Source organism: Struthio camelus, chromosome Z, assembly GCF_040807025.1.
Source record: "Struthio camelus isolate bStrCam1 chromosome Z, bStrCam1.hap1, whole genome shotgun sequence".
NCBI lineage: Eukaryota > Metazoa > Chordata > Aves > Struthioniformes > Struthionidae > Struthio > Struthio camelus.
The window spans coordinates 17,447,789-17,474,272 of record NC_090982.1 but is presented as its reverse complement, the minus strand read 5'-3'; the positions used below and the strand labels follow the sequence as shown (position 1 = coordinate 17,474,272).

The following is a 26,484-nucleotide window of genomic DNA, read 5'->3' as shown; positions in this document are numbered from 1 at the left end:
AGCTGTTTATTATCTGATTTTGTTAGTGCTTCCTATATAGCACACATGTAGAGGAAAAGTTTACTGGGATGGTTCATGATGAAGAGAAAAAAGACAGAGAACCAACACACCCTGCTTGTTTAGCCTTCAGGAAAGGAACTTTTTAAAAATATACAGTTTCAAACCAAAAGACTCAGAAAGAACAATGGAGGATTCTGGAGAGCGTCAGGACAAAAGGGAGCTTTTTGTTGCTCCCTTGCTTTTGTTGCTCCCGTATTGCTTGTCCCTTCACCATGCTTGTCCTTACCCTGACCATGTAAAGCTAAAAGAGCTTAAGTTTGCCTGTTAGCTGTGAAACGACTTTCTGTATGCAAGGACAGTTTTTTTGCAGGATTCAGGCTGTGGTCGTATCTGAATGAAAGCTGTGCCAGTCCTCACGATTGTTCCTACTGTGCTTTATGCCAAGTACATTGTCAGTGTCAGTCCATTTTCAAGCATATTAGTGTCTATGCTGTACAGCTGTTGTGATTGGCGCTTCTGAGTCCTTTGGGGGTGCTTAGGGCAGAGAGGCTAAGAACACATTAAAACAGAAAATGAACTGACATCACCTATCTTAGTGGGAGGCATTTGGCAGGGCAACCTCAGAATGCTTACTTTGCCTTAGGGCTTGGCTCTTTTTGGGGTTCATAAAGGGATTACTTTGCTACAGCTTCCTTTATATTCTCACCACCTTTCAGACATGCGTCACTGCGTTTGATGAGGGCACATTTGTTTGTAACCAAACAGAGAGGGTGCAATTTCCAGTTGTCATCAAAGGAGGGGGGATTATTAATGACAGCTGGAACTCATTTCAAAGGTCATCTAAAGCAGTGAAAACAGTGTTGAGGAAATGAGATATAGGGCTCTGTTCTGTTTTAATTCATGCTAGCTTCTTTTCAGAATAACCTTATTGCTTTTTCTGGAGTTTCTTGTGATTTTACCTCAGGGAGGGTGAAGATCGGAGCTCCCCTCAGGTCATAAGAGGCAATAATTTAGAAGATTAGTTATGGAATAATTGCACAGTATTAACCCCAGAGCTATGGGGTTAACTTACCTAAGTTTTGCTGTAAACTAAGGATAATCTAGATGACTGTTAGCTAGTACTAGGCAGAATTTCTTTATACTTTCACCTTTTCCAGAAAAAGAGCTAGATTAATGAAATAGACCATGTGCCTCTAATTTCAGTCATTATGAAAAGGCAGATTCTGTACAGAAACAAATGTTTAAGCAGGATAAGCTAATTGAATGCACGTTGTAGCTAATTACATCAGGACATTATACTGGAGGTGAATTTAACCCACTAGACATAATAGTAAACGTCTAATTGAGAAGACTGAACATGTCAGGTGATCCACCGTCCTCTTCTGAGAGGGCAGGCAGGTACAACCGTTGCAAGAGTTATGCAAAAGAGGTGTAATAGATACACGTGGCATAAGCCATGTTAGCCATAGTTAAACAGGAAGAAGAAGAGAGGATTTGAATTTGTCGTAGAAGATGTTACTGGCAGTAGAAGGGCCTGTGTGAAGACTGAGCAGGAAGAGAATTGCTACTTCTATCAGAAATTTATTTTATAACTTTTATAGGAGTATTTTTTTAAGTCTTTGGCTAAAGACACAAGTTTAGGAGCTCTAGGCTATAAATGGGGCTTCACTGATCATCAGAGAGACTTGTTTACTTTTTCTTTCTGTATGGAGCTGATGAAATCGCTAGCCAAAATCCTGCTACATGCATGTTACATCCGGCATGGTTCATTACTTTTACTAAACCAGAATAAGTGGTATCAGCATAAAGAATGGTGGAACTCTGCTTACAGGCAGGGGGTTGTTAACAAAGGGAGAGTTGTGTTTTGACTAACACCTTATTATACCATTAAAACTTTTTTGCCTAGGCAAAGCCAACACACGTTGTCCGGAGCTTCAAATAGATCCCATTCTATAGGGGAGGTATTTTAAAAATAAATGTAAATATGACAGGCGGCAAGTTTCTACATGATTATATTTCTCTTTTTTTTCCCTTCTTTCTTAATGCCTGGCAGGACCTGCTGGTTGGGGGGCAGCAAACCAGCTGGATTATTCCTATGGTGATTTCATTGATACAGTGCAGGAAGAAGACCTATCCAAGCATCTCTCTGCCTCTGTAAAGGCAGCACCTGCTCGGGTCAAAAGACATAAGAAGCTCAACATTCCAATGACTGACCACAAAATTAAGTTAATATTTAACATCACAGGTGAGGGAAATCACAATATTTCCCTTCTCCTATTCCTTATTTTTTAAAAATATATATTTCTAATACATTCAGTAAAACTTTATCTTCAGTTCACAAAGCCTGCTAGAAATGCAGATGACAGTTCTCTGGAGACATTCATAGCCCGGTTTGCTCAGGCATTCTGTTTGGGGAAGATCACAGCATGTTGTTCATGGAGAGCGCTGTGCACATGGCCTGCTTTCCACTTTGCACTGGCAAGACTGAGTGTTGCACTCCCAGAGTACACTAGAAGTGCTGACCGTAAAATCTGTATGCTTGTTGTGTGTTCTCTTTAAATCCCAGCTAGCGTGCCATTGCCTGATGAAAGGAATGATACATTGGAACTGGAAAACCAGCAAAGACTCCTTAAAACTCTAGAGACTATCACGAACAGGCTGAATAGGACTCTCAGTAAGGAACCCATGTATTCTTTTCAGTTTGCGTCCGAACTCATTGTAGCTGACAGCAACTCGCTGGAGACCGAGAAGGCTTTTCTTTTCTGCAGGCCTGGCTCCGTGCTGAGGGGAAGAATGTGTGGTAAGCCAGATGACTTACTCCTTACACGTATTTAAAATCATTTTAAAAAGCAGGGTTTTAGGCAATGTTTGCAGAGGGTAAGCGATTGGCACAACCCATTGCTTGTGGTCTCCCAGAACAATAAACTCTGCAATGCTTTGCGCAGTCTGACTTCTAGAGGATGTTTGTGTTCATAACCAAGGACTTTGGAAAAAGGACGCTTTCATATCCAAGGTTCCACTCCCTTGGGGAAATCAGGCGTATCCACGCTTGTTAATACTCAGGAAAACAGTGCTTTATACGCAGTCTTTTAACGCTATTAGTCTTGAAGACGATGTGTAGCTAACATAGGGAGTTGGATTTCATTTCTTGCAGCCAGTGAAATCTTTAGACGGTTCCGGATAGTTCCCCATGCAAGAGAGCAGAGACATATTTCACATAAACAGGACTGGGTTAAGTGAGAACTCTGGACGCAAGGCGAGTGTGCGTGATTGTGTGTTCTGAGGGGAGCTTATGTCTCCAATGTTACAGTCAACTGCCCGCTGGGTACCTATTACTCTCTGGAGCATCACGCCTGCGAAAGCTGCTGGACCGGATCCTACCAAGACGAGGAAGGGCAGCTGGAATGCAAAAGTTGTCCATCTGGTAGCTATACGGAGTACCTACACTCCAGAAGCATCTCTGAGTGCAAAGGTGAGAATGTCACCTTCTTCAGGCAGTTGCTTTTAAATGTCTAGTGGCCATCGCTTTTCTCCTCGTTGCAGGAGTACTGGAATGAGACTAGCCTGTGAAGTGAGGAGTAGTCCTGACTGCCCCTTGATACACGTGCAAAGAGAAATTTCCCCGCCACCGTGGCATGCAGAATGCTGGCGCAAATGGTTTTAAGCACAAGAAGAACTGATCTCTGAGGCTTTGTTTCAGTTCTGTCTCTGTGAGATTATGAGCCTGTTTCGCCTGAACTAGTAATCCCTGACTGGTGCAGTTGCGCACACTTCACTTCTAACAATGCCATTCTGCTTACCAGCTATTCTCCATCCTGCAGTGATGGAATACGAAATGCCTGCATTGCATGCTACCAGGCTCTGGCACGGAGCCCCTCAGCACAGCTCAGTCTTTGCAACTTGTTTCTGAAAGAAAAGCTGCTAGTTTTGTCTTCTGTTTGTTGTCTTGTCGTTGTCTTTGGTTAAAAATGAGTAGCTGAGTTGCAGTAAGTCATCTGTGAAGTTATGTGGAAAATAATTAACTGGTTAATAACTTGCAAATGAACTGTCAGTAACTTACGACATCCTGCACTTCAAAATTCCATTTTTTAGCCCTTTGTACCCATGAAGCCCTTCAGAGTAAACTAAAAAATAGCAGAAATAAACAGTCTCTGTGATGTGTATTGTGGTTTCAGCATTATTTTTAGAGGTTAGGCATCATGTTTCCTGTTGGATAATGCCTAATCTTTATGAATTGCTCTGCCTTATAGCTCAGTGCAAGCAGGGAACCTATTCACTTAATGGTCTTGAAACCTGCGAATCGTGTCCGCTTGGCACATATCAGCCAGCATTTGGATCCAGGAACTGCATTTCTTGCCCAGAAAATATGTCAACAGTAAAAAGAGGCGCTGTGGATGTCTCAGCCTGTGGAGGTTTGTAGCGGAAGGGGCTATGAAATTTCTAAAAATGAAGCAGTGTTTAAACAACAGCTAATGTAGTCCAATTCATCTACCTGAGATTTAACTCAGCCTATGGTTAAGTGTAGACTGGCAGAATTTCGCAGCACAATGACAGGCCATTTCCTATTACCCTGAATTTTTGAAACACCCTCCTTCTGATTTCCGGGATGAGTTCTTAACTAAAGATGAATAGAATGAGCCCTCTGATGAGTAGCTGTGTGAAAATAAAGCCTTTTCCAATTCATAAGAGGGAGGGAATTGCAGTATGTTTTATCACCGTTATCTCAGGAACAGTTTCCACATCTGCTGGGCAAAAAATTTGAATTTTGGTTTAGTTTGTACCATTTCCTTTTTCAAGTAACTGTCCTCAACAGTCTTTGGGAAAGTTTTGCCGGAAAGATCCCCAAGGCAAATAGTCTACAGGGAAAACGGTACAAAAAAACCCTTGTCTTTGGTCCTTAGACCTTCTTGGGGGGAGGGGGGAAGGAGGCGATGTGGGAAGTTGCAGTTGAAAGCTGTCTCCACTGCAGTGAGTGGAATAGATAAAAATACCTCCAAGTTAATTTTTTTTGATTCTTTGAGGTCCACGTGTCACCTAACAGCACAGTTTAAATAAGGATTTCTCAGAGTTGTGAATTCTTTGTGGGTTTCACCCAAATGCTGTAGGTCTGAGGAGGAAATGTGGTGGGAGGAGAGCAAATGACCAGAAAAGGGGCAAGTGATCACTGAAGAAAATGTCCTTTTGTTCTTGCAGTGCCATGTTCTGCAGGAGAGTTCTCTCGTACAGGTTTGATACCTTGCTACCCCTGTCCCAGAGACTACTATCAGCCAGACCCAGGGAAGTCCTACTGCTTGTCTTGTCCCTTTTATGGGACAACAACCATCACTGGTGCCAGATCCATCACAGATTGTTCAAGTAAGTCAAAGTGTCTCCCCGGAAGAATGTGAAAAAAGGGAGCATGTAAAGGTGTGGCCAGCAGCTGCCTAAAGGGAAAACATCCCGTTCTCTCTCCGAACGTATCAGCCAGCGCAGTTCCTACCTGTTTCTGCCCTCTAATGTTGTCTCTGGGTTATGTGGAAGGAGTGACTGTGTGATATGTACTAAGGCTCGATTACAGAGTAAGGATTCTGGACCCCACTGAATTTGATAAGAGTTTTCCTTCAGGCCCGTAAAAAACACAGTAAATCTTTATATATATACATAAATAAACATATAAAAATATGTATATATGTATAGGACCGATATAAAAATATGTGTGTATATTTTATATGTACATACACATGCATGTGTTTTAGAAATATGTATGTTTATAATATATAAAGTATACATAAAATACTGTGTGGTTACTGTAAATTGTTATATTTATTCCCACAAATCCACTTCTATTAGCATTTAGATGCGTTACTAAAATGCAATTATGATGCCCTCATGGAGCGGGGATCTGGCTGCGGGGTGTTATTAACAGCACTTTCATGTCTTTGCTCTTTAGGTTTCGGCTCTACTTTCTCAGCAGCTGAGGAAAGTGTTATGATGGTCCCAGCCTCTCCAGAAAATATCAGCAAGCAGTACAAAGTCAGCAGTCAGGCAAGGACCGCATATAGCTTCTAATGTTGACTCTTAATGAAAGAAATAGTGTCTTATGCCAGCAGTAAATGAGTAATGCTTTCTTCATTGTAATTGTTATGTTGACCGTATTTCCTGAAGAGGTGAGAGTGATGGTCATGAGAGCTACTGTATTTGATAGATATCAAATAAAGATAGGACTTGATCAAACTAAAGACAGGACTTCTAATCCTGCTGACCTACATGTCAGTCTTACTCAGCAGAATTCATAAAAGTTGCTCTTTGCTAGCCAGTGACAACACAGGTAGATTCACAGCCATTTTAGCTTTGAAACTCTCTCTATGATTGTAGAAATACTCCTGTTGAATAAAAGAAGCTGCATCAGTTATTGGCAAACTTAAATTTTGGAGCTTGAAGCCTTCAACCTGATTTATGAAATATTTGTCACATTTTTTAAAGAAACATGAGCCACTTGGAGGAGGTTCAGTCAGTCTCTAAAAAGTAGGTTGCTCCCGCTCAGTCATTTGATGACTTCTCTGTGCTGGATTTCAGAAGATGCTACCAGACATCTGCGTCCCAGCTGTAAAGACTTTATTTTTACTTATTACGATATAGATATACTTGAGAAGAAACAAGCAGAACTCCCTTCTGCTGTGAGTACCCTCCCTGAAATACATGCAGGTCCTTGTGTAACAGAAACTACTCGGGTGACTTGTTTGCCACAGCCCCCGGCTGTAACTGTGACAAGGCTGCTTTCTGTGAATCTCAAGCTGAGACATTATGTTGCAGGAACAAAGCTGACTGATGATAGGTTGGGTCGGAACTACTGGTTTAAAATATGGGCAGATGACAAACGGATCCCCCATGGCTGTAGCTGACCATTTTGTCAAGGGCCCTGTTGAATTCAAGTTTGCTGTCTGAGAATAAACAACTCTATACAGTGGAGTTCCCCGCCAATTCACCTCTCTTTGTTACAAAAGACAACCAGCAGAAGGAAGTGATTATCAATCAATGTAAAAGGAAGCAGAGAGGAAGACAAATGCTGGAGAACTATCCTATGAAATACGACATAGTATAACGGGTCTGCTGTCAGCCAGAGCTAGGAAGATTCTAGAGGAGCAGCTGCAGTGATTGCTTTTTGCTAACCAAAAAGATCATCTGAAAAAATGATTCAAATTCCTAACAGTTTTCCCTAGAAATAAGAGTGGTTGACACTCACATGAGACAAAGGGGAAGAGCTTAAGGTTAATCTCAGGGATTTTTTTTTCAGTTCTTTAAAAATAACTATCGAGGTTGCAGCTTAAAATTAGAATATTTCTTTCCAAATGTATTTCCAAGTTGACTGTAATTATATCATTCTTGCCTATGGCAGGTCTTTCACGAGTGTTTCCTGGAACCGTGCCACAACAATGGGACATGCAAACAGTTGGGAAGTGGATATATTTGCATATGCCCAATTGGATATACAGGTAAAAATGTCAGAAGTGCGTGGAAGGATAAAATGGCTCCATGTCCTTAATATCAGCAAGCATAAAGGAGCAGAACGTTTCAGTGCAAAAGGAAAGAATATAGGCTAACAAATTGGATTGCCCATCACAGATTTACTACACTAAGTATTAATAAAATAGATAGTTCTCGTTGTTGCTGAATTATATAGTATTTGGCAGAAAGGAAGTTTAGCTGGGATTTCTTTTACTGGAGTGAATGAAAGGTCTCACATACTTCAGTTGGAGCAGAACTGGACAAAACTGTATGGATTTGAAAATCCTGTTGCTTAACAATTATTTTTGATAAGCAAAAACTGGAAATTTGTACTATGAACAGCTAATCCTACCACATCTTCCCGTTATTCTCGCTATCAGCTTCACTGTTGTTCCAAAGCCAATAGATAATTCATGTTATTTTAATAGCTAGTATCAAGAAATTAGTGGTTTCAGTTATTTGTGATAGACTGTTAAGTACTACCATCCGGAACTGATCAGACATTGCCTGATCTACGTTATATCTTTCTAAGAGCATTTTCTGACAGACTTCTGTTAAAACACAATTCAAAAGATAATGAACTAAAATGTCTAGTAATCCACGCCGTTAATCAGTGTGATTTTTCCTACGTTAAGTATTCATGACCTCTCTGTTTCTGAACAATTTCATTTTTGTCTCTCTGTTCTCAGTTTTTTGTTTTGCATTCTAGGTTTGAAGTGCGAAACTGAAATTGATGAGTGTAAATCATCTCCTTGTCACCACAATGGGATGTGTAAGGATGGCATTGGGGCCTTTGTTTGCCATTGTCAACCAGGCTATTCAGGTGATTTAAATTACCTCATAGCTCTTCTTCAGAAAGGCATTGTTTCTGTGCCAAGTAGAAAAAACACAACGCAAGGGCTGTGCTTCCTTCTGCTGACATTAATAGAATTATAACAGGAAAGCGATCCAATCCATAGGCTAGAGGAAAGCTCTAGTGTGTCCAAATAGTTTTTGAAATAAAAGGAAGAGCATTGAAGAAGGACAGTTTGTGTGAGTGTGCCTCACACAAACAATTTTGTTTTGTGACAATTATGATCTGAAAAAAAGGAAAGATTAGAGAATTCAGAAAATTCAGAAGAAAAAATGCTTATGAAATTGAATATGACTTGATTAGACAAAGCGTTTATGCAGGTGCGGGTCTGCAAGAAAGTGAGTGTTTTTTTCATTTCTTTGTTCTCAGTCTTTTTAATTCTCACCTGCGTGCATGTTCAGAGTGTTGAAATCTTTGAGACAACTGATGTGCTTGAGTAGTTTGCCAGAACACCATTGCAGCTTCTCAATATTGAAGTAAACTTTTGAGGAGATAATTCTGTGAGCAGGTTTGAAAAAAAAAAAAAAAAAGGCCCAGTATTTTCCACCAAAAATGATCTCCCTCATTTTTCTCATTTATGGCTGTATGTTTATGGCAGCAACACTTGCTGAATGCTTTTAAAATTTTATAAAGACGAACCCAGGCCTTTGCATGTTTCACGTCTCAACAGCTAAATAACACAGATGATCTCTGCAGATATTTGCAGTAATGCAGTCAGACATGGAGTTTTATCATCTGATCTCAGTAACCTTTTACTGTGCAAGAATTACAGCTCTGCTCTGACTTCCTTGACTATGTGTTGATGTATCATGCTGTGTTACCCTTGCTGTTTGAAGGTCTCTTGTGTGAAGAAGACATAAATGAATGTAGCTCCAGCCCATGTTTGAATGGAGCCCAGTGTGTCGATGACAAGAACAGTTACCACTGCACTTGTGCAGAAGGGTTCACAGGTACACCGTTTCTTGTTTAAGCTAGCCTTCACTCTTTCTGCCCAGAAAAATGCCTGCCTACCCTGGCCATAGTATTTCAATGTTATTGCCTTATGTTGCATATATTATGGGTTGAACTGGATGCATTAGCATTTCCTAGGTCCATGTAGTTCTCTGTAGTGCCTGTAGAGCAACAGTGTTACTTCAGAAGGATCTGTTGGGTGGTATGTTTTCTCTTCCTAGCTTTGTTGTGACCTTACTCTGTGGCATAGCTTTGGACAAAATTTTCTGTATTAAAGCTACTCCCAGTCTACTACTTAGCTTTCCACTACTTTCGCATGAAACAGTTTTCTCCAGATTTCCATAACAGCCAGGCATCTCTGTTGATTTGCCAGGTTGCCAAAGAGCTATGCTGTGAAGTCACATGCAGTTGCTTCATTCTTCTGTGCTTGTAATGTGGAGCCTCCTTCCCAGCAAGAATCCCAAAGTCATGTGTGTTTGGCTTTTACATTTCACTGTGGAGTCAGGCTTCCAGCCTAATTTCTTTTTGTGGTAGCTTCTCATGAGTTGCTCATTTCTCAGGTGCTTTCCTAGTTCAGCCTAAATGACTCAAATAATTGGCAATATCCATTTAGACTCCCAACATCACGCTGAGCGTTCATTTCTGCGACTGCAAAAATGATTCCTGTGTCTCCTGTATGGCCACCTTACATCAGTTAATGGAGTAAATCTAGAACCTGCTTAGCAACACTGATGTTTGCCATTTCCCATAAAATCGTTTATTGGCAAGAGTCCTGAGAAACCAGGAATGGGTTCCTGACCTTCTTTCTCAGATTAAATCAAGGCGGAGCTGTGACTTTGTTCTTTTCTTCTTAGGTGCTCGTTGTGAAGTGGAGGTCAATGAATGCCTTTCAAACCCGTGCCTTAATAGGGCTGTTTGTGAGGATCACATTGGCAGTTTCTCCTGCAAGTGCCTTCCAGGTTTTACTGGTGTCTTATGTGAAAGAAACATCGATGAGTGTCTCAGCAGACCCTGTAGGAATGGGGCTACATGCAGAGATGGTATCAACAGCTTCAGGTGAAAAACAGATGATTAATGCAATGCAGTGTAGAAAGCCAGATACATTGTGGTGCATGGGCCTCCTTAGATTTCAGCAAAGGGCTCAACAGCCTGATCGAATAAATGGACCCCTTATATACTCCAAAGGAGATTTTAAAAGGGAAGAAAAACCCTGGTGTCTTCACCTGTTAGAAAATGCTGAGATAAACACCAAAGAGAATATGCAGAGTTAGATGTGTAAGAATGGTAGGACTGTGTACGGCGTGAGAGAGTTGAGTGTTGTTCTGCCAAAAGAAGTCCACTTTCCCAAGCCCCAAGGACTTGTCTTGCGTTCCGCTAGAACTGTCAATGACGACAGGTTGTGTACCTGATAATATTACCTCTTTGGTGACTGCAAGACAGGGATCGCTGTAGATATTGAGAATGCAGGGACTGAGCTGTAAACATTGATGGAATCTTCTGAAGATTTCTTTTTATTCTTTCAGGCTACCTGGACTCAGATCAGAAGTTACAAATACTGATAGCTGTGTCCTATCCTGGATCACCGTAGAGAGATGAGCCAGATGTTATTCTCTAAGTTTAATAACTCCCTCCTGCCCCAAGGCCCCGGAGGTTTTAATGCCTTCCTGATACCTTGGTTTTCACTCAGTATCACTGTATCTGTACTTGCCAAGTTGAATAGCTCTGATTTGTAATTCTGTGGACTCCAGAAGGCCCACTTTGCTAATGGGAATCTAGTGATTGTCTCTCCCAGTTTCATATGAAGTAATGCAGATGTTATGTTTAAGTATGTTATTGTCCCTCTCAAGAGGAAAAACAGTGCAGCCCAGTCATACTTAAAAGGAGCATCCAAAATAAAACTCTGTAGTATTTATTCTGTAGAGTTCTCAGTATATGCCATTCCCATTGGTGGAACGGACGTTGTGGCGAGGACTTTTTATCACAGCGGCCACATTTGAAGTATGTTTCTCTTCTTCTCCCTAGGTGTCTGTGTGTGACAGGATACACAGGACTGAACTGTGAAATGAACATCAATGACTGTGACTCCAGTCCCTGCTTAAACCAAGCCACCTGTGTGGATGCCTTGAACTCGTACGTTTGTAAATGTCCCCCTGGCTTTACAGGCAGCAGGTGTGAAACAGGTACACAGGACCAAAGTGTCAGAAAAAGGTGGCTTTGGGCGAGATTTGCACTGGCTGAACTGGTTTTATACAGCTTGCCCAGAAAGCAGCTAGGCGTAGTGGGTCTCTGAGAATCTGAGTGGAGCCTGTGTGACTGCAGTGTAACTGTAATTGCAGACAAGTAACAGCATATGTGCTGTGATTGTGTTTTTATTCCTTTCTCTTTTCTTAAAGGCACAAGTCTATCTTTTTAATACCAAGAAGGCTTATCAAGTTTGATTTGGATTTGCTCCGTATATCTCATTTAATTAGCTCTTTGTGTTCCTTTTATTTTGTTTACAACTTTGCATCACAAGGTTAGAGATGAGGGCATGGTAGTCTCAACTTTAAAAGTTCTGAGAGCATCAAGTTCCCTACATGGGGGCAAAGCAGGCCTTATACTCACCTGATGTTACTCCCTGGGTGGCTGTGAAGTTATTCTGCACATTCATGGAGCTCAACTCTATTTGTCTTTTAGCTAATCCATAAAATAATTGTACTATCTTGTACCTGTAGCTGATGGATCTTCAGATGGAAGCTGAGAAACCTGTGTTAGTTTCTACAGAGATAGTGGAGGACATACGGGTCGTTTAGATCACATCTTATGTTTAAGTTTAAGTAGCACCCAGCTTTCAGGAGAGCCTCAGTTGGTGCATTTGCACATAGTAGTCTTTGAACTTCACTGTAAAGCATGTCACTCTGCACTGAATGTGAGCACCACAGGAGTGCTGTTCTACATCAGTGCGGTATATTTCAGTCATTCCAGAACAGAAACAGTCTTTCTCTCTGTTTCTTTTTCTTTATCTGTTTAAATCTTGGCTCCTATAGATGAAATGCCCTTCTAGGTTGATGGACGGACAGATGGATTATCCATTCATGGTAGAGGATGAAAAGCACATCCAGTGCTATACAAGGTTCATGTTTGTTCTCTGTTAGACTATCAGTGCCTTTTCCAGTGGTACTTTTTCAAATGCTGTGTGTTCTCTTGCCTTGGAAAGCTCTGTGTGCTGGTCGGTGCCAGGCTGGTAGACGTTCTTTCTAGCTCTGACCAATATAAAGTTTAATATTTTTGTGGGTGGATTATATTCTGCTTTACTGCATCTGGTTAGATTCCATTTGATTTATTTCTGTGTTTGTAAGAATATAGCTCTAAAAACTCTTCTTGTTGTTGCAGAACAGTCCTCTGGTTTCAATCTTGATTTTGAAGTCTCTGGTATCTATGGATATGTCATGCTTGATGGTGTTCTCCCATCTCTTGGTGACATCACCTGTACGTTCTGGATGAAATCCACTGATACCACAAACTATGGGACTCCCATTTCTTATGCAGTGGAAAATGGAAGTGATAATGCATTTCTGCTGACAGATTATAATGGGTAAATCACAAATCTGCTTTTCTCTAGCTTACACCTGTCTTTACTTGGTAAAGAAAGCACAGGCCAAAAGTCTGAATATCAGCTTTGCCTACTTTGTAGCTGGATTCCCCTTGTGTTGTTTTCTCATTATTTTTTTTCCTCCACTTTTTGCCAATACAAGCTTAACAGCAAGAAAGCAATGAAGTTTAAAAAACAGGATATTTCCCGTTGGATTATATTTACATCATATTTAAAAGATGCGTTGAATCAATGACTGGGTAGAGCTGGAGCTCAGCACTCAGAGTACTTGTAGATGTGATTCTCAACAGAGAGATGAATCAAGGGACAAGTTTAAGAATCCTCTATGCAGCCATGGCTTCAGACTTCACATTTTGGTGCAGGACACATTACTTATTCACCACACTTTGCATATGGTACTGGTCACTTGCAAGTTCTCTCAAAGAGTACAAATACTTCAGGAGAGATTTTGTGTGTGAGGTGGACAAAGTTACCCCATTTAGCAAACGACATTTCTTTGTGTAGTGTGGGACAGGCTGTACTCTTCCAGTTGCTACAAACAATTGAGTATGCCTTCATCTTCCTCACCATGCAGCTGGGTTCTTTATATAAACGGGAAAGAGAGGATCACAGACTGTCCTTCAGTGAATGATGGTAACTGGCATCACATTGCAGTCACGTGGACGTGCACGGATGGGGCATGGAAAGTGTACATTGATGGAAAGCTGTCTGACGGAGGCAGTGGGCTCTCAGTTGGCTCAAGAATCCCTGGTATGCTTTATTTACGTTACACTAGATCTTTTTCCTCTTTCCTTTTCTTATTGCAGAGTTTGCAGTGCCTGCAAGGATATGTTTATTTTGATGTTTCTAGTATGTTTTCATGTGTTCGGCATTGATACAGCGCTCATGTTTGCTCTTCTTGTTCATGAGGACAGTTCCCTTACTCAGCTGCAGGGAAGACAGTGTGATCGTTTCTAGGGTAAAGTAGTAGGCCACTTGTTTTGGGGGTGACAAAGTTTAGCCTGTAAAGAAGCTTGTTCTGAACTGATTTCAGAAGGGTTTTGTGGGAGCAATTCATGCTTGCTCCTGTTTGCAGGTCGTTTCCCAGTTTTTATACGCACTCACCTCAGTCTAGAGTAAAGCTTCCCAGAGGTTTGCTGAGAGAGTTTCTTGGAGGTGGCTGGTCTCCCGCCCTAGAAAACCTCGGTAACCTGAGCTAGATTTTTTTTTTTTTTTTAGTTCTTCTGTGGGGATCCCTGCTGTGAGGCTTTGTTTCCTATCCCTGTTCTAATTCTCTCTGAGTTTAGGTGGAGGTGCCCTTGTACTGGGACAAGAACAAGATCAGAAAGGAGAAGGATTCAACCCAGCGGAATCGTTTGTGGGCTCCATCAGTCAGCTCAACATTTGGGACCACGTCCTGTCTCCGCAGCAGGTAAGTCCTTGCTGCAGTGTTTTGAGCACAGGGCTCTGAGCCCAGGATGGGCATGTGAAAATGCATTCCAAGTTAACTTATTGGACAGACTTTACTCTGTTCCCACAGAAGCCACTGGGGATGAGAGAAGGCCTTGGCTCAGAGTAATAAGCTTAGTGTAGTAAGAAGAGTAGCTTTAAGCAAACCTAAGTAAGGTAAAATCAACGTTGAAGTCGCCATCTTTTTTGACCTAGCCTTTCCACATTAAGTGGTTCTGAAAGAAAAACAGAGACGCACAAAAGCTAGTAATCATATTAGAAGAGGAAGAAAACTGAATGAAGTGTGCTCGGGGCTTGCTTTACAAGTTTCGATTCCCTTATGTTGCTGTGTGAAGGCATTGGTAAAACTTCAGAAGTGAGGGGTCAGAATTTCAGCCAGTGCAGCAGACACTGTGAAAATTCTCTGAACGGTATTGTCCAGGGAAAAGTCTGAATGATCAGCATCACTAAATATTAGGCTGCTTTTTTTCAGGTACTAAAGGTACGGGTTTGGTGCTGAACTGTACAAAATTACGAAATTACCATGGATGGAAGGGACCATGAGAGGTCTCTAATCCAGCCTCCTGCTTTAGCAGGGTGAACACTGAAATCAAACAGGGAACTCAGGGCTTTGTCCAGTCAGATGCTGAACACCTACCAAGGACAGAGATCTCACAGCCTCTCTTGGAGACAGTTCCAGCGGCTGATTGTCCTCAGAGTGGAGGTGGTCCAAATGGGACTTCCCACTTCAGTTTATGACAACTATCTCCCTCTCCCACCACACAGCACTGTGAAGAGCCTGGCTCCATCTCCTTGATGGTCTGCCTACACCAGGAGGCTGCTGTTAGGTGCCCCTGAAGCTCTCTCTTCTCCAGGCTAAACAAGCCCCAATCTCTCTTCAGAGGGAAAATTTTCCAATCCTTGACCTTCTGGGTGGCCTCCCTTGAACTTACTCCAATTTATTGATGCATTTTTTGTCCTGAGGAGCCCACAGTGGGATACAGTACACCAGGTGCGGTCTAATAAGTGCCAAGAAGAGGAGATAACCACTCCCTTGCCCTTCCAGCTGTGCCTGTGTTCACGCAGCCTAGGATGCTGTTGGCTCTTGTTGCTGTGAGGATGCACTGCTGGCCTGTGATCAGCTTGCTACCCAGCAGAGCCCCCAGGGCCTTTTCCACAGAGTTGCTCCTGAGCCGGGTTGTCCCCAGCCTATATCACTGTAGGGGATTTTCCTTCCCATTTGTCCCTGTTGAATTTCATGGGGTTCCTATTGGCCCGTTCCTGCAGCGTACTGAGGTCCCTCTAAATGGCACTTGTGTCCTTGAGCATGTTGGCTGGTCCTCTAGTTTGGTGTTGTCTGTAGACTTGATAACAGTGTACTCCATTGCCTGCTCCTGGTCATAGCTAAAGATATTAAACAGTATTTCAATCCTGAAGGTCATAAATGATGAATCTATTGGTAAAACCTGAGCAGCAAGGACTAGTGTTTAAAGTCAGAGGCATTTCTTGGGAGGGAGGGGGTTGTTTTTGCTCTTCTAATGTATTTTTAAGGTTTTGCCACTGTTTGGTTTTTTATCACTATTTGTTATCTATGGTCCAGATAAAAAAATAATCAAATTAACAGGAAATTGAAAAGAAGCTCGGCAGAATCTTTGCTTCTAGCATCCGAACGTCTCCTCTGTTTCCCTCTTCCTTTCTTTACATCTTTGATTTTCTGCTATGTTCAGAAGTACTAGCAATCTACTAATATTCTTTGCCTCTTGGGCCATCAAGTGCTGCATTTCCAAGTCAAATCTTTGGGTTTTCATATACAATAGCAATGTTGAGAAAAAGTAGCACACATGTGATTTTACAGGACACACTGATGAAGAATTTAAGTGGGATTTTCTGAGGCCACTTAGAAAATTTCTCAGGACTGGCCTCTCTTTAGTGCTCCTGACAGGCTTGGTAAAATTCCTGTTGGCTACAGCAGTAATACGGTTAGGCCAAGAAAGAAAATCCTGCCTTTCATCTATGGTATCTGTGCTCTTAATCTGAAGACACATGTGACAGAGGCAGGGAAATGAGCCAAGTAAGCTTCCTATTAATTTTTTACCTTTTTTTTTTTTTTAGAGCTTGGGGAAGTAAATCACTATCATTATCTCTGTTATTATCAGTTAGGTTCTAGCCAGCTGCAACTATTCAGTAAGTCTTCTTTTCCTGTTCTCAGCTAAAAAGAAAACTGAGGCAAGAGAATATGTTGCCAAGAAGATAACTTAAAGGCTAAATCCACTCTTTAAAACTTTTCTGTGTATACTTGAGTTGCCCATCCACTTTCACATTAATTTTGTATAGGTAAACCAACGTTCTGGTTGCTTGTTGTTGAGCAGGGAGCAGCAAAAATATGAGTTGTTGTGAGGTCCTTTCCTGCCCTTCAGCCCTCTCCATACGGCTTGGAAGGACTGATTCCCACACCTGCCTGGCTGGCACTGGGGGATTTTCCATGCAGATTGTTTGCAGCTCTTGGCCTAAGCAGTTCACATCCGCACAGGCAGTTGAGGTGAGATCTCTGAAACAGCTCCAGAGTAAACAGGTCTGGTCACTGTTGTCTCCGGTTAAGCTGGCTCTGCACTCTGATCAGCCCCAGTGGAGCTCAGGACAGGGAATGTGAGAATAATTCGGTCTGAGGTTCACGATGTAGCTTCCCTCCTCCCAGAGAGAGCCAGCGTAGCACAGTGTTTTTGGCAGCTGATTTCGTCCACTGGAGACTGGACAAAAGCCAGTCACCCTTCAGGGAAAGGCAGTTTCCCAGCTGTTCAGCATGGGCCTGGCACACCTGTGCTTTTTAACCAGCTAGCTCTGCCCTGAAGCCGTGCTGCATGTACTGCAGGGGTAAGCTGCCTGTGCTGAGAGGTACACAGCCTATTGAGCTCTTTTAATTCATTCTTTCATGCAGCTAAAGAAAACATTCCTTTCTTCCTGCCAGGGAATGACTGGAATGACCCTCCAGCACAGGACAACCATGGAGTAGGAAGTCAGCTCAGTAGCCTAATTACTAACATGTTCTCTTAACTGAATAACCGTCTTTTCTCTGTAGGCCACTTTGCGCTTTGATGTGTTGACAGAAGAGGAAATCCTTAATTATCCTTTTATTGCACCTTTGTCCTCCTCAGGGCATGTGTATTATTTTAAGTGGTTGCATGGGTCAGATAATTGCTTCTTCCACGATAGGGAGAAATATAATAGAGAGTACTATACCAATATTACACATTAGAATTGGGTTTTAAGCCTTTCCTCGTACTGTATTTCCTTTCTGTTCTTGGAGTTACAGTGAGCAAGGGTAGTATAGTACAGAGTGATTCCAAAGCCCTGGTTCTTTCATTTGCATTTTTAAGATGCTTTTATGTAACAGAAATTTCCCTGGGCATCCAATGGAACTAGTCAATTGCCTTTTTGGACAAACGTCACAGTCAGGATATCAGAGTTCTTTGCAGGGGACCACAGTCTGGTCACTATTTATGTGACGTCTTGTCAATAAGAGTCTGTCTGCATATTTTCACTGCTACCTAGGATTCACAGTTGGTATCTGAAAAGCTTAATAGTTCGTTGACATGTGGATTTATGGTCCCCAAGTTCCTGTTACTGGTTGCCAGACAGAAATATGATTACGTTAGTATGTTTAATAGGTTGTGAGGTTCACAACGAGGAAGTAGAAGCATTTTAAGCTTATTGAAATAAAATTGCTGACATTAAAATAGGACATGGAAACAACTCGAGGTTTCCCATTGGCATTTCAATGTAGTTCCCCCAGGAGTTCCATTAAAGGAGTTGTGTTTTAAATGGGAAACTTTTCCATCAGAGATGTTTGACCAGATCTGTTCGCGAGATACTGACCTGCTGCTGATCTAACAATGTATTCCTTTCTTTCTCCTGTCCTCATTTTGCCTGTTCCCATTTCACATTCAATACATGGTTAGGTATGGCCGTGTCCTGCCTCAGTTGAAGTCAATGCCAAAACCACCATTAGTACTGGTCTAGGTATGTCTTGCCTGCAGTGTTTTAAAGAGCCACAGGATTGCCTAGTCTGTTGAATTCACAAACCTCTTGTTCTGGCGACAGCAGATTGCTTCATTTAGTGCTCCTTTTTTGTGTTTCTAGTCCTTAAATGTGGTGCTGTCATATCACTGTTTGAGGAGTGCGGCTCTTTAACTTTCAGTTCCTCTTGGCTCCCATTTGACACTTTTCTGCAAATACATCAGGTTTTCTGTTCAGGTTCTGTCCACATATCTGCCTTGTCTGTGACATAAATACATTCTTCTTTCCCACTAGCGAGCACAACATTGTTTCAAGGATTACGTTTCATATTTTGCTTGTATGACAAATATTCCTTTAGGTATTGCTTCAGTACATGCCCCCCTACAGCTCGCAGGCTTATAAATACAGCAATTAGTTTGACCAGAAATTTTTGGTGCTAAAAAGGAAAAGCATTGCTTTCTCAATGATCTATTTTAATGCTGCATGCAGGTGTGGAAGGAATATTTGTTTGCATTCTTTTCCTAGGAGGTCCTTAAACAGCACCTAATCATTTGTTTTAAATCCATAGGTAAAATCTCTGGCTACATCCTGTCCAGAAGAACTCCAAAAAGGAAATGTACTAGCCTGGCCAGATTTCCTGCCGGGAGTTGTTGGAAGAGTGAAGATAGATTACAAGAGTGAATTTTGTGCTGGTTAGAACTTTATTTCCTAGAACCCTTTTTGTTTTGAGCAATATCGTAAGAAGACTGTCTTGTAAGGTTAAAATGTGTTGGCTTGCAGCTTTTGCCCTACTAGACTTGAATAAATTATTTTGATAATTTAACATTTGGAACATTCAGTCCTTCGTTCCTCAAATTCCAGGGTTTTGTAACAAAAGTTCACTGTAATCTCAGACAGAGATTTATTGCTTCCTGAATTGAGATGTTGAAAGAATGAAGATGCTGTTAGGTCAGAAAAAAGATTTACTGTCCTTTCTACTAAAAATAGTTGGAGTGTATTATAGCACCTGTGGCCTCCTCACCACTTTTCTTATGGATTCCTTTTCTGATCTTCCATGTTGCTGATTCTCAAAACCCTTTGAATCTGAGCGAGGCATAGATAGCATAACATTTCCTAAAACTTTCTCTTCGATAAATGTATACAGGCTCAAACAATCAGATGACAAATGTATTCGTTTCAGCACTGCATCTCATATTCCATGCGTATACTTTGTCCACAGACTGCCCAGCCTTGCAAGGATCCATACCACATCTGCGGGCCTCTTCGACCGATTTAAAACCGGGGTCAAAAGTGAGCCTTTCCTGTGACCCAGGTTTCCAGATAGTGGGCAACTCCGTTCAACACTGCCTTAACCTGGGACAGTGGACCCGACCTCTTCCCCGCTGTGAAAGTGAGTTGTCTGAATGGGCTGGCAGGATTAGGAAATCTCAGCTTCCGTTTAGGTCTGCCAGTGTTCACAGCCTGTTTATCCCTGCTACAGCCATGCATCTATGATGCGCTTGAATCCATCCATGTTATAGCATACACATGTATGCTTAAAGCTTAACTTCTGTTTTACTAAATGGAACTACCCTGTGGTCCAGTTCTGCCATATTTTTCAGTCAGTTTCAAATGCCTGTGGCAGAAATTATCCATTTGGATCAGAGCTGTCATCCTCTGAGCTTTCCTCTCCAATGACACCAGGAGCATAGAAGATGGACAGGAGATGCTAGAATATCTATGCGATTTTTAGATATCGCTGAGAATGCCTGTTTTGAAATAAAAGCCTTGGCATTACGTATGTCATAGAATAAATTCTTTGATGGTAACGGATAATCCTTTCATGACTAAGAAGTGCTACAAGACTTGCAGAATTTCTTTTATGAAACTGGGCTTCAAACATTTAGGTTCACAGGGTTGCTGCCTTCCTGAATCCTATTTTCTCCGTTCCTTTGTCCTCCTCTATTGTGACTACACATCTGACTGCAGTTGTACTTGTTGTAGCTGACTGTATTTCTCATTTCAGCATAGTAGTACATGTGCTGCAGAAGCAGGCATTGCATGATCCCAGTCTCTACACCATTCAAATGCTCCCTGGTCTCAGATTTGTACTGTTCTTTAACTTCTCAGCAGTAACCTGTTAGCCAGCTTTGTAGTGCTGAAACAGAGTAACATTGAACTTATTTTTCAGTGAAGGGAAGTAATGGGAAACTGCCTGAAAGCAAATTTATTTTTGTTTTTTGCTTAAAATTCATTAAGGACCACTTTAGCATTGGGAAGGTTTCTTGTAAGCGAAGGGCATCTACTCAGATCTTAGTGTTGCGTCGCAGACCTCTTCTCCTGGCCTAGCAAAATGGCAGGAGCTGGAGAGTCCTGCTCATTCACTGTTTAACAGCTGTCCACAGAACAAGACCCTCCCCTGGAGCCAGAATCTATTAGCTACCTCAGAAAAGGTTTGGGCCCTCTTGTGGACATGATACCATAGTTGTTGCAGAGAATAAATCTCTGGTGGTGGTTCTGGCCTGGAATTACGCTTAAGTTAACCTTCCTATGTCTGATCTGCTAATATCTGTGCACTCTTTTCACTCATGTTTCAGGGATCAGCTGTGGAGTGCCTCCTCCTTTAGAAAATGGATTTTATTCAGCCGAGGACTTTTTTGCTGGCAGTACTGTTACCTACCAGTGCAATAATGGCTACTATTTGTTGGGGGACTCCAGGATGTTCTGCACAGACAATGGGAGCTGGAATGGCATTCCACCATCTTGCCTTGGTGAGATATGCCATACATGTAGCTGCATGGGCTAGTGATACTACCTGTGCCTTTGGGTTTGGGTGAGATTTGGTTCTGGTGTTGAGAAGGCTGCTCAGAATCTGAGGAATCATGCTTCAAACTGTTCATGTTACTGAAATCCAGTGCTCACCGTCTTGTCAGTCCAAGACTAGAGTCTTTCACCTTCCCCTCTCCATTCCCCTATATGTGCCAAACTCTGTGCTCCCTACTCAATAAGTCTGCCTCATACTCTCAGTCTGTATGCCCCCTCTCCTTCCAGGTTCTTTTAACCCTAGAGACCTTGCATCCTCTGCTTCTAACCTGTGTGTCTCGCTGTGTTTCGGCATGCCTGTCAGCAAGCAGCTGCAGGATTGAGAAATCTGGGAACAGTTAGGGCCACAGTCCAGATGTTTACCACATCATAACTAACTTGCTGATCAGGGATCTGACATACCAGATGCAGCTGCAGGAGCCGAAAGGTGAGAGCACCTGTAGCGTTGTATTGCACACAAAGGACCAGGCAAGTTAGGTCTTGTTAGGGACATTTCTCCAGCCAGTCTCAACTAGAATCCACTAGCTAGCTGTGGTTGCCTTGCTGCGTAAGCTGCTGTTTTAGTCATGCCTAACGTGTGAGTTACAGGGTAACAGCTTGACATGATTTGCATTGGATTTAAGTGGTTGCTCTATCTAAACCAGTAGGTACAGTACAAGTGCAAGATGAACAAAAGCAAAGCCAACAGCCTTTTAGCTCTGCCAAAATTTCCTATGGAGCAGGAGCATCCCTCTTCTTCCTTCAGGACTACTTCAGAACCTCCAAACAGACAACACAGTCAATTGTTCTACTCGTTTTTCTGTCCTGAGCTTTATAGCAAGGCACAAAGATGAGCAGGCTCGGAACAGATGCTGGAGGGCTGTCCATGTCATTCCACATCTGTGCAGTAGGGAGCATGAGTTGGGAAGGAAACAGCCTGTGCTCCACCTTACAGCTTGCCTTGACCTCCTAAAGCAGAGTAGAGTGAGTCTAAAATGAAACCAGGAATGGGGTTGGCACCTTGGCCAACCCTTTGCTTTCCTGATGCATGCTCCAGGCAGGTGGCAGCAAATCATGGCACACCTGTTCCCTGGAGCATCCCTTTTGCTCTGGTATGAATCTGTTTCGTAGTGCCTATCCTCTCTTTCTCACCATACGAAATGTTACATGAAGAACAGCCATTCCTGTTCTGTTGTGGTAGCATGTTGCATTCTCCTGACGCTTATGTAGTTGGCAGCTAGTTTGATTTTCATGAGCGCTTTTAATCCTGCATGTCAAAGAGGAATACCCTTTCGGTGCAGAGTGTAGTTGGTTCTTTCATGCTGACCAGATTCATTCAGCAGAGAAGAATGAACACACCAGTGCCATAGACTAATTTTTATATTTGCTCCATTTGCTCTGCGTTTTTTGCTTGGAAACAGTCTCTGCATTTTTTGCCTGGAAATGGACAAAGAACTCCAGCTATGTGTTTGACTGTAATAACAATTCAACAGCTGTCCTGTAGCAGACCTTTTAAATGAAGAATTGTTCTGTTTTCTAAAACTCTAGTTTGTATGAGGAATAATCCCTGATGCTGGCATTTTTCAGTGAGATGCTTCCAAATTGACCCCTCACAATTTATGACTCATTGTTTACATACCAGGACATTTCTGTACAGTCAGAATTTGAAAGCTGATGTGAAGTGATCCGGAGCCAGGGATTTGTTCTGCTGTACAGTGCTGAGCCACATGGAGCATAAATGATCAACTGGCGTTTCTAGGCACTATTGTCATATAAATAATTAATCATAATAACTAATACATTTTGAATTCATTTTAACCTTTCTGGCAACTGCTGATACTTCTCATTCTTAGTCTAGCAAAATTCTGTTCCATGAAGACCGCACTTTTCTTGTATTTTATGTTCTAAGTCATTCCCCTCTTGCCTAAATTTTTCTGTCTTACAGGTGGGAAGTTTGAGGCACAAAGAATTTCCAAGCAAAGCAGTTAATGCAAAAGAGTCTTCCTTTCTAGTGTCTTTCCAAACCAGCAGATAACAGCCCATGAATTGAGATATCTGTTCGTTTACTAATGGGAAACAAAATACTTTTTGTGGAAATACTGGCAAAAGGATAATAAAGGGTTGTCTCTGACTTTTCCATTGTTTTATAATATTTTATAGTAAATTTACCAAAAATGCATAAATATTACGACTATCTACCGTGGCGTCAATGATGTGATTGAATTAAGGGTGATTCTTAATTGTACTAATTAAAGAAATTCCTTCTGCCAGTGACACAGAAATTTGAATCAGATGTTTACTCCAAGTACCAACCAAGAGACGTCTTTACTGTACCAACCAAGAGACGTCTTTACTGTATTTTTTTTTTTCTGGTAGATGTTGATGAGTGTGCTGTTGGATCAGACTGTGATGAACATGCATCTTGTCTTAACACAAATGGATCCTATGTTTGCACTTGCATCCCTCCACACACAGGAGATGGTAAAAAATGTGCAGGTATGGGAGACAAAAACATCAAGGTAGCTTTTCTGAGGTTCTTTATAGGTCAACATCCTGCCTCCCTCTGTGGAGGACAGTTGCCAGTGATGTCTGGGTGTGCTGCAGTGGGCTTTCCCTCAAGGAGGAGAAGCTGATTGTGAAATGTGTTTGCTCTGACCTTAAATGCAAATAGTCAGAGTGCTCAAACTGTGAGTGCAAACTCTTCTGCATTGAAATTAATTTACTTGCATCAGCCTTCAGTGCCTCTCGCTTGCACACAGAATGGGAAAGCTGGCAAACCTGGAGATTACTTATGAGTGTTTTGCACGTATTCTGCCTTCTTACTTTCATGAAATTCCTAAGGATATCTCCTGCAGCTGTTTTATAAGACCTGGTACTTAACGATGCTATTAGTCAGTTGTCTCTTCCTTCTCAGAACCGGTGAAATGCTATAATCCAGGAAACCCAGAGAATGGTCACTTATTTGGGGACACTTACAGTGTTGGCAGTGAAGTAACTTTTTCCTGTGAAGAAGGATTTCAGCTGACAGGAATAACTAAACTTACATGCCTGGAGTCTGGAGAGTGGAGCCACCCAATACCATATTGTGAAGGTATTGTTCTTGGGGAGAAGGCTTGTTGTAATGTGCATTGTTAGAGAGATGGAAAGGGGAGACAAGTAGTTTAAAGAGCAGAGGAGCTAATGAAACCTTGGCCCAGGGGACCTGGATCTTAGGATTGAAGTCTCTGTTGTCTAAAGAGATGTAAGCACCGGTTGAAGCTTTTCCCGTAGTTACCATATTCACAGTGTCGCTATTATGCAGGTTCTCCAAGGTCTCAAAGAATCATATCATTGCCTTCCGTAGAGTAAGCATTAAAAGTGTCTTTCCACTCCACCCAACTCCCTGTTTTCAAGGAACTTGTAGGAGTTTAATATCTTAAAGACCACTGACTATGTTTCAGTGGAAAAGCAACCAGAGAAGACAGGCTGGTACACATGCATATACCTGGCATGACTGTGAAACTTTTTTCCTTAGAAAACCATGACTAATAAGGTGAAGCAACAGGGTAAAAGCAATGGGAAAGAACAAACCAAAGTCATTTTGAGCTGGAGTCCTCCTGACAGTTTACCCAGTAGATTGTGGAACAGTCTCAACTATCTATTTCCAGTTAGTCAAACTTCTCAGTAAGTTTGAAGACAGATCACGAGCCCGAAAATGTTAAATCAGTTATAACTTAGCCGAAAAGCCAGTGTTGCTAAGGACTTTAGATCTCTTCATGCTCCTTTAATGAAAACACAGCAATCCTAATTTTCAGGTCTCTTTTATTTGTGTTATATCAACCTCTCTTGTGATCCCATCTTTTAAAGCTATATCCTGTGGTGGTCCAGTTATTCCAGAGAACAGCGCCATTTTGGGCTCAAATTTTACATACCGCAGTAAGGTGATATACAGGTAGGAATTCAGTATGTTTGGGATGCTACCTTAATAATTCATTGAGAATCTGGGCAACAAATGAGAAAGAGTATGGCTGAACTCAGAGAGTGATTAAAGTAAACAGAGGGAGAAGAGCACAGTGGGATAAAAATAATGGAAAGATATTTGGATAAAACTGTTGAAAACTAGCAGAGTTGAATGTTTAGTCCAGTGTTCACTCTCTGTGCTCTGCAGTGAAAGTTGGTGTATCAAGATGTGAAAACAAAAGCAAAGGGGAGGCTGATTGCAATGTTCTGAATAAAAAGCTCTGTGTTTGATAGTGGTTCTTTTCTTCTAACATAGATGCAATGATGGCTACAACTTAGTGGGAGCAAAGGAAATTCTGTGCCTTGCTAGTGGCGTTTGGAATCATCCTCCCCCCTCCTGTGAAATAGTAACGTGTCCTAGTCCAGAAGATGTCAGCAATGGAAAATACGTGCTCAGTGGCACAACCTACCTTTCCTATGCATCGTATACCTGTGACAGTGGATACAGGTAAATACGGGAACATTCCTGAGTCAGATGCAGGCAACATGCATGTTGAATAAAAAGACTTGCTGGAATGTCTAACTTGTGTCTGAAATAGTCAAGGCTGGGATGATGGCTCACAAAGATGAAACAGTAAAATAAAATTTAAAGGCTTTTTAAACTTTGAGGTACTTTCTGTACTGCATGCAAACTGGAGCAGTTGCAAGAAAGTCATTTAGTATCTGCCATTTATATATATAATGCTTTCGCTTTACCATCAAGCTCAAACACAAATTTTGAATAGTCAGAAATTGGTTGTTGTTACGTTTGAAAGTTCTCATTCATTTTTAATGACTATCATATGCCTAATTATCTTTAGCGCACATGCAATATTATTTTTGCTGCTGTTTCACAATGCCCTTAATCACGCTGGTCAAAGAACCTTCTGAAAGTAATTCATATACTCCTTGAAAACTATATCATAATTATTTATTTTAAGCTTTTTTCTGTTTTACATTTGTAAATCAATTATGTTGTAAACACAGTTTTAAGAGGCTGCAATTAAAAATGAATACACCCATGCTATATGCAGGGATGTAAATTTAATTACAAGCTACTGCCTGTCCTTGATATCTGCTTGTCCCTCTAGCAGCTGTACTCTGACATGAGTGGTCTTACATGGGCCTATTTACGTCAGATTTTCTTCTGCGTTTTCCTGCTGCAGGAATGTTCAGATGCGGGCAGGTAGATGAGGCATACTCACCTGATGAATGTTTTAATCGTTCTAATATAAATGAGTAGTACCTAAGCTGAAGCACAGTGTAATGTTAGGTTGTAGATTCAAAGTGTGGGCTCAGTTGTACCCCGCTAACTGAGTAGGTGCTTTTACTGATTTGAATGAGTTTTTTGACTGTGGAGTCAGGACATCTGGGCAATAAATAAAACAACAGTTGTGAGTCT

General features: G+C 41.7%; 1 protein-coding gene across 2 annotated transcripts in view; it reads left to right on the top strand.

The window, feature by feature from the left end:
- Positions 1–26,484, top strand: part of SVEP1 (sushi, von Willebrand factor type A, EGF and pentraxin domain containing 1) — a 132,069-nt gene that overhangs the window by 70,153 nt on the left and 35,432 nt on the right. For both annotated transcript variants that reach the window (XM_068927879.1, XM_068927881.1), the window contains 21 exons: positions 2,054–2,245; positions 2,567–2,800; positions 3,311–3,472; positions 4,251–4,412; positions 5,194–5,355; positions 5,930–6,024; positions 7,376–7,472; positions 8,195–8,308; positions 9,175–9,288; positions 10,144–10,345; positions 11,312–11,469; positions 12,662–12,863; positions 13,456–13,631; positions 14,168–14,292; positions 18,892–19,015; positions 19,543–19,713; positions 20,900–21,073; positions 23,481–23,600; positions 24,019–24,195; positions 24,951–25,035; positions 25,360–25,551. In XM_068927879.1, the coding sequence (XP_068783980.1) occupies positions 2,054–2,245; positions 2,567–2,800; positions 3,311–3,472; positions 4,251–4,412; positions 5,194–5,355; positions 5,930–6,024; positions 7,376–7,472; positions 8,195–8,308; positions 9,175–9,288; positions 10,144–10,345; positions 11,312–11,469; positions 12,662–12,863; positions 13,456–13,631; positions 14,168–14,292; positions 18,892–19,015; positions 19,543–19,713; positions 20,900–21,073; positions 23,481–23,600; positions 24,019–24,195; positions 24,951–25,035; positions 25,360–25,551 (3,238 nt within the window). The remainder of the gene's footprint in view (positions 1–2,053; positions 2,246–2,566; positions 2,801–3,310; positions 3,473–4,250; positions 4,413–5,193; positions 5,356–5,929; positions 6,025–7,375; positions 7,473–8,194; positions 8,309–9,174; positions 9,289–10,143; positions 10,346–11,311; positions 11,470–12,661; positions 12,864–13,455; positions 13,632–14,167; positions 14,293–18,891; positions 19,016–19,542; positions 19,714–20,899; positions 21,074–23,480; positions 23,601–24,018; positions 24,196–24,950; positions 25,036–25,359; positions 25,552–26,484) is intronic.